At 43.7% G+C, this 7,569-nt stretch overlaps 1 protein-coding gene and 1 non-coding gene across 2 annotated transcripts in view; both read right to left on the bottom strand.

The window, feature by feature from the left end:
* The window catches only part of KHDC4 (KH domain containing 4, pre-mRNA splicing factor), an 8,008-nt gene continuing 439 nt past the window's right edge, over positions 1–7,569 (bottom strand). Inside the window, exons 2-14 of the mRNA XM_019623091.1 lie at positions 7,498–7,565; positions 6,655–6,783; positions 6,239–6,318; positions 6,095–6,147; positions 5,223–5,386; positions 4,683–4,894; positions 4,524–4,584; positions 3,875–3,932; positions 3,416–3,669; positions 2,758–2,916; positions 1,668–1,780; positions 1,419–1,510; positions 1–501 (exon numbers count right to left, since the gene is read on the bottom strand). Of these exons, the coding sequence (XP_019478636.1) occupies positions 302–501; positions 1,419–1,510; positions 1,668–1,780; positions 2,758–2,916; positions 3,416–3,669; positions 3,875–3,932; positions 4,524–4,584; positions 4,683–4,894; positions 5,223–5,386; positions 6,095–6,147; positions 6,239–6,318; positions 6,655–6,783; positions 7,498–7,565 (1,643 nt within the window). The 3' untranslated portion in view covers positions 1–301. The remainder of the gene's footprint in view (positions 502–1,418; positions 1,511–1,667; positions 1,781–2,757; positions 2,917–3,415; positions 3,670–3,874; positions 3,933–4,523; positions 4,585–4,682; positions 4,895–5,222; positions 5,387–6,094; positions 6,148–6,238; positions 6,319–6,654; positions 6,784–7,497; positions 7,566–7,569) is intronic.
* On the bottom strand, positions 4,995–5,123 carry LOC116217465. Its single transcript, XR_004162053.1, has one exon.

Raw genomic sequence — 7,569 nt, 5'->3', positions numbered from 1 at the left:
TTAAGTTACCCTGGAAAAATGGAAAACAGAGCGCCAGGTTTCTCTTTCCAGAACCTCCCCCACGCCGTGAGGGACCGGCCCTGTCCAAATGCTATTTCAAATGGTTTTCATAGATGACAAATTCACTGCAGAAATAAAGAGTTTAAAAATAATGGAGCCCTTTCAAGGCGGAATACTGAAACCTTTAGCTTCTGCAAATGTAAAAACAATGCATATTTGCAAAGTTCTTTTTGTAATATACATGCATTATTGCTAGAGGAAAAAAAAAAATAAGAGATGAATGAAGACAGTTCTGTAGCTTTTACGGTGCCATCCAAAATGGCATCTGTTGTTTGGCTCGCTGTTGTGAGGAAGGATACTGGTATCCCAAACTCCACCCCTGTGAAAAAGTACTTGCATTTTTATGGCCACCGTGTTCCTCCTCTTCATCTGATGAATCTCCAGCATATGCCACCAATCCAAAGCCCTTCTCGGATGTTTTCATCTTCTTTGCTTGATGATCTAGGCAGGGGGGGAAAATAGAACAATCCCCCCAGCCCCCAAGAAGGAAAAATAAAAATAGAGAGAGATAAAATGCCCCAAAACAAGTTAATAAAAAAAGATGTTAATTGTAAATCGTTAGTTGGACACCATTTTGAGGTCACAAGGCCAATGGTCATCCAAGGTCGAAGGCCACACGAAACAGCAGCAGCAACAGCACATGTGATCCATCAGAACCATGTAAGAGAACAGAGAAAGAAGAAAGAAACACACAAGAAAGGTAAAGTTAGCAAATGGGTCAAAGCGATGGCAATCGCACCGTTTTAGAGATCAATACGTAAAGAAAAGTAGAATTTTTGCTCAAAAGAAAGCTAGCAGAAGAACAATCTCTGGGAGCAATACTGCAGAAAAACTAAGGTTAGACAAACTAACATGATGTACCTGCAGACCTGGTATGGAAGGCACTAAACTACCAGGAGAGTTAAAGTGATCCCATGTTTTACCAAGCTGCAAACACCCGATGTGTGACAGCCCTACGAGAGGATGAAATCTAACAACGCTTCTGTTTGCAGACAGGGTTGACAGAACTCGTGTCTGTAAATACACACCTGAACCATAACTGCCACTGAAACTCCTCAGTGCTCCTAGAGGTAGCTGTACACAACGTAAAGCCACATGACATCTGTTACAGAGCAATCCCATGAGATTCTGTGCTGACTGTGGGTCAAAGCTCAGCCCTTCTGCCTTCATCACGCCCTCATCATTCACAGAGGTATTTATTAAAGCATCACGTGTACAATCTGTTCTAAAATCACTGAGCAATGACCTCCCTTTTACTGAATGCAGTAAAAAGGACACAAAAAACAATCACCAGCCTACATGAGCATTAAGACCATTGCAAACTCGACTGACAAACAGGTTCTACTCATTGCACTCACCATGGCTGCCTGGTAAAGACCCCACACCGTTTCTTTCTTCAGATTCTGATTTCATCCCAGTGACAGGAAAAGCTGGTGGAGGCATCAACTGCCTGCTCAAACAAAAGCAAACCTTCATTACCTTCTATTTATTTTTAAGAGCCAGCACACAGATAACAGCAGCCAAATTCACAACGCAGTCCTTGCCACTTAAAAAGGATGAAAATGAACAAAGGTAACAGCAAATACAACACAGGGTTCGTTCCATACCTGTCCCTCTCTCTCTCCTTTCCTGAGGAACTTGCTGACTTCGACCCGGCTCCATCGATTTCACTCTGACTGGAGAAGCCTGTACCTAAATTAGTCATATGAATGGGTCCATGCTATGAGCAGAAAAACACACGGCATTAGCAAATCTACAACTACAACACAAGCTACAGCTCCTTAATGATACTGATAGGAAACCCAACTTTTCAGAGTATATTGCCAACTATTAGGAGCAGCCACTAATCACCACTGTTCAATAAAATGCTTTTTTTTTTTTTTCCTCCCTAAAAATACTGAGGGTAAAGTTGTAAAAAAAACATTCCTGACAGCACTGTAGAAGTCACTTCAGCACCCAGTCCACCATCCCAGTACTCCAGGACAGTGATGATAGCTGTTTATTCCTGGATTGACTCATTACCTCCTCAATCAGCTAATTCTGAATACTTAGAGGCCTCATGCCACAGTAAACTGCTTGATGTATATTAATAAGATCTGATGCTTAAGCAGATCTGTATTTTCTCTAGACCAAGCTTTTATTAATGGGTTCTGCCTATGAGCATTTGCAGAACCTGCATTTTCTCACACAGAAGCCTGATGAAAAGCTCAAAGTTATGTATAACAAACTCAGTAACTTTTGCTGTCTAAGATGAATAAACAACCACTCTCAAAACTAGGCTTCTAGAAATCCTCCCAAGTGCTGCCTGCAAGAAAGGGAAATGGGAAAACACGGACGTTATAACCACTTTCCCTCCCTCTAAAGAAGCCCATCCAAAAGACCCACAATAAAGCAAATAGGGATAAAAAAAAAACAATAACAAATCATCTCGCTTTCAACTAACCAGGCACACGCTGTTGCCATCTCTTTGACCTGAATGCACTGCTGCTCTTCACGAAAGAACACAGGCATGGAAAGCAAGCTGTCAATGCATCAGCTCAAAGAAATGGAAGCGTGGTCTCGATGTTTTGCAACCATCACTGCTGCCTGCCAAAGGGCCTGTCTGAATTTTCTCAAATAGACTGTGCTAATAACCATCCCTCTCTCCAGCCAAGTTCCATTTTGTTGAATGAAGTAAAATTGCTGATTTTATTCCACCTGATATCCCAGCAGTCCTGACTCCCTCTCATCGGGCAGTTCCTCGGTGAAGCGCCTCTTTTGGCCCTGGGGATGGGGTTGGACTTGTGGCTGTGTACCAGCTGGCAGGGTTGTTTTGACCGGGGCAGCAGCAGGAAGGAAAGGAGCACTCAGTGGACTCTGGCACGCAGAAATTAAAAACAAAGAAGATAATGCTTCATATGGATATTATCAACTTAATTCCATGTACAGTTTCACACAGAAGATCAGAAAACACAACCGGTTTCTCTTTGCAGAATCTGAGAGGTGAAAAGGAAACGCATAATTTAAAAGACAAGTACCTGAATTGCAGAATGCTCCCAGCTCTAAGTAATCACTGTCTGTAGTTCAGACTCCCTGCCCCCACAGTGCCTACAGTGATGTTTTTTGTGAATGGGTGACACCTCCCTGCAAGCACCCCTCATGTTAGCAGGGTACAATATGAAAAGAAATGCAGCCTGAAACTGTCATACAAATAAATAAGATGCTTGGCCAAAAGCATCAAATCAGCAACCCCAGAAATTGCCTTTGTGTGCCCTAAACAGTTCTCCATCTGAAGTACTTCAAGTATGTTACTGTTAGCAAAGAAACAGCTGAGGAAGTTGACAGCTATAAGGCAAATTCTTCATCTTAGCAGTACCTGCCCAGTGCTGGCTGGAGGCTGTACTTGAGATATTGGATACTGTGTTGGCACAGGTGGAACTCCTGTAGGTAGTGTCGTTAGGACCCCTGGTGCCATGGGCACTGCAGGTGGAACTATGCCTGGTACACCATATGGAGGCTGAACTGGTTGCTGAGGAGGGGGAACGACAGGATAACCAGACTGATATCCATTGGAAGGGTAATATGATGGCTGAGAAGGAACACTATTCATAGCAGCAGGCTGTGCAAAGCCTGGAAAGAGAAGAGGAGGAAAAAAGGTTCATCATTAATGCAGCCAAGCATCACAAAAATAGTGAATTAACTACCAAGTGTGAAAGAAACACGACTGCTCTTCGACACAAGGAGCAAAACACAAAGACTCCCACCAATAAAGGCATTCCACCAAACTGAGCTCCACAAAACACAGCACCAAAGGTTTCAGTATTGCCAACATTACCTGCTAAAGGTACAGCTGTAGTTATCTGATTCACAAACCGAGAGTATTCAGCATGAACCTGCAAAGGATGTTCAAAGGTGAGAAAGTAAGCATGTTTCCTGCACTGCTCTCTAGCAGGGGAAGGGCAGCTAACTATTCATCCTCATAAAGCCATAAGGGAACTTCAGCTACAGAACACGCTGCACACAAAGGCATAGCAAGAATCCAAACATGAAAACTGAAAAAAAACCAGGAATTCGAAGCAAAACTTATCAAAACCCTGAGGAATGAACCACTAATCCTGCTGGTCTGAGTCACAGAGTTGTGTAAAATACAGGAACACCTTTCACGGGATACACAGCACGGCAAGGGAGTTACTTTGTTAAAAACAAAACACTTAAAGCACCTAAAAGCTCCCAGGCATATTTGTTAATATTTGTACTTGGATATGGGCTACAGAAAGGCTCTGTCTGACAGGATTTTACTCTCTTTTGAAGACTCTGCTTTGTTGCATTCAAGTTAAAAAGACTGAGAAATGAATTTTGGATGTGTGAGAGATCATGAACATTCTTTTGGTGCCAAACATAACAATCTCTTTAGGAGAAAGAGACTGGGTGCCTCTGGACATCGTTTAAAGCTCAAGCGAGATAAATTTGTAAGAGCTACTCACAGTTTGCAACAGATTTTCACACAGCTTTTTAGCAGCTGCCAAACCTTCTGGCTTTGGGTGACTGAAAACAAACAGAAAAATTCATAAGCACAAACATTTGTACTGACCTGGGCAGCAACCTGCTGTCAGATGTTTGTGTTTTAAGGAGCCTCGTCATACCTGATGTAGATGTACATGGGTTCAAAAGCTTCTCTGCCTGATGCTGGTTCTATGCAGCCCGAGCCTTTTCCACGAAGAAAGACTTTGGCACCTGTTTCAATCTGAATATGCTGCAAATAGGAGCAACCAGGCCCTTCCACCTTCTCCTTCACATTAAAGGTAGGTACAGCGTGTTCCAGACCAACAAATAATTTGTCCTGAACGTAATGCATCTGTAAATGTAAAAGTAAAAGCTCATTGTTTCACTCTTACAATTAGGATGTTCGTTTCGCTAGAGGCCAGAAATCATCTTTCTATGACAGTCAGAACGTTCAGTGTTGGATGGCACAGTGGGCCCTTTGCTTTCCTCTGCACAGGACTGCTCTCTCCACCCCTTTTCTTCTAGGAGATCACTGTCACCTGAGCCTCACTCTTCAGACTCAGTCTGATTAGTCCTCCAGTTCTCACCACAGCTATGTAAGTGTTTATTTCTCTCAATAAATAGCACATGACACGCATACTTTGTAATTAACAAATGAAAGTCACAAACCAATCACTCACCCCTGACTGGAATGGAGGTTTCTGACCAACTGCTGGAGACATCTGAGCGATGGGGGCTGGCTGGTGGTACACAGTCACTGTAGCTCCATTGAATGTTGGACTAGAACCTGTGGCAGCCTTCACTACTCCGTTAGTAATTATCTCTTTAATACGATTAACAGCTCCTAGTTGACAGGATATGAAATCCATTTATATTTCAGCAGTGGGAAGTTACCAACAGCCCCCAGTGCTCCCCACAAAATAATTTGTGCTGATAGGATAGCCACACAAATATTGATCTTTTGGTAAACACAACAGATGCAGTTCACCATGCCAGCATATAAGAGATGTCCTCATGCCCAATTGTGGAGAAAACGTGATAAAAACACTCTTAACCCTGCACAGAATTCACATCTGCATGAATGAGCAAGGTAAGAAAAACTGCCTGCTGGCCGTAGGAGGTAAATACACGTGGGCAGCTCTATGGTTAGCTTGGGAACACGAGCAAAATGCCTTTAGCTTCTGCGTGGAGAAGGAACTTCCTTGTGAGAAACTGCTCTGTTGCTGTATCCTGATATGTGATGAGTTACTTTCTGCTGTTAAGTATATGGCCATGGATCTGAAGGGGGTTAGTGGACATCTCAGTGGTCAGCCACCCCCAGAAATACGAGCAGCTCCCCATTAAACTGATGACTGTTAACTTCCCTCTGTCTACTCCCTTCAGGATCCATAAGCTTTACACTGAAGCACCGGTGCCTTTGCATTACACTTATCAACACAGATTATTTACAGCACAAATCCCGATCAGTCACAACAAAACCCATCAGTACTACAAGACTGTCTGAACACCCTGCAAATAATGAGAATTAGAAGTGAATGCTTGGCACACTTACTGTCAACCAGCTCCCTTGTCTGACCCTGGACATGAAGATACAAAGGGCGATCTCTAGGAAGAAAACATCAAATATCCCATGACATAACAGAGTGAGAACCTCGGCACTTAAACACCCAACTACAAAGAAAGCAGAAATACAAACCCAGGTCCCACTTTTGCTTTCTCCTCTGCAGTCATGAACCGCCCTCGAGTAGAGACAGCAGCTCCACTCAGTCGACTTATCTGCAAGCAATTAAGAAAACAGAGAGAAGTTTAGTGATAACAAACAGAACACACACAGCTTCAAAGTGGTTAAGTTGTCTCATAAAGAGACCAGAAAATGTTATGAAGGTAGTAAGAGAACAAATAGTGCTGCTAAAGAACACTGGCTGTGCTGCCTTACCTCATCACAAGCTGTATTATTGAACAAACCAACCAACCACTGAACAAAGCACCTTAGAAAGCATTGTTTTCGTAACAGAAAGCTGAACATACTTTGCTACAAACTCTTTTAACCTCACAAAGAGGCAGACCTCAAGCTGCCAAGCCAAAGAATGCAGATGTAACTCCTGAACGTACCTCATCCTGGGTCTGCCCCCTCGTCAGGAGGTTTCTGCATGTGAGGGGCACATCGTTGATTTCCACCTCTGCCACCACGAGGTCATCTTTGCTTTTATTTGTAGCCGGGCCTTTCCCCAGAGCCTGCAGCTTCAAAAACAATTGTTGCAAAGACCGGTGGTTGGAAAACTGAGTAATAAGCAAACAGAGCCTACAGGCCCAGGTTGGGTGAGCAGCCTTTTTAACTTCCTGTTACATCTGTTGAACCCTCAAATCCATAAAATTATTCACAGAAAGTGCTTTAAAACTACCACTTAATCATTTAGTGCTGCACAGCTTAAAAATCAAGTGACAAACATTATTAGGTTGACTTTCAGGAGATTTTGATGTAATAATTAGTTATGGAGCTCTGCAAAAGGAGAAATAGACATAGAGATAAGCAACAACACTGCGCCAATGGAAAGCACAGCGTCGTTCACTTGGACTGCCATTCCTGACCAGTGCTGTGCTCCCAGAGGAGCGCTCTCTGCTGCACCTCACGTTCAGAAGGCAGCAAGAAGTGCTTTCCATACACAGAGAGCAGAGAACCATCTCTGGTGACTGCAATGTGGGGCACATTTGGTGTCCTTTCATGTTACCTACAAATAACTGCAATGAGAAAACCGCCGCTTGTTTTCAGACCGCCTCAAATGCGGAACTCTCAGAACACGCAGCTGTGCCACTCTATCAGCCTGAAAACATAAATAACCTCCCCCGTTGTTTCGTTACACCTCACTCCACCTTTCCCACGTATTTCTGAAAGCTATTTGAGAAAACAGCAGATCGCCCCAACCCCGCCCGGGGCTCCCCCCGCCCCTCTCCCACCTTATCCGCCGCGTTGGGCGCCGGCTTCAGCTTCCCTTTGGCCATTAACATCGCGTTGATCTTCGCTGCCAC

Source organism: Meleagris gallopavo, chromosome 27 (assembly GCF_000146605.3).
Source record: "Meleagris gallopavo isolate NT-WF06-2002-E0010 breed Aviagen turkey brand Nicholas breeding stock chromosome 27, Turkey_5.1, whole genome shotgun sequence".
In the NCBI taxonomy this organism is placed as follows: Eukaryota; Metazoa; Chordata; class Aves; order Galliformes; family Phasianidae; genus Meleagris; species Meleagris gallopavo.
Note: the sequence above shows the minus strand (reverse complement) of the source record. Positions and strands in the feature narration are given on the sequence as shown.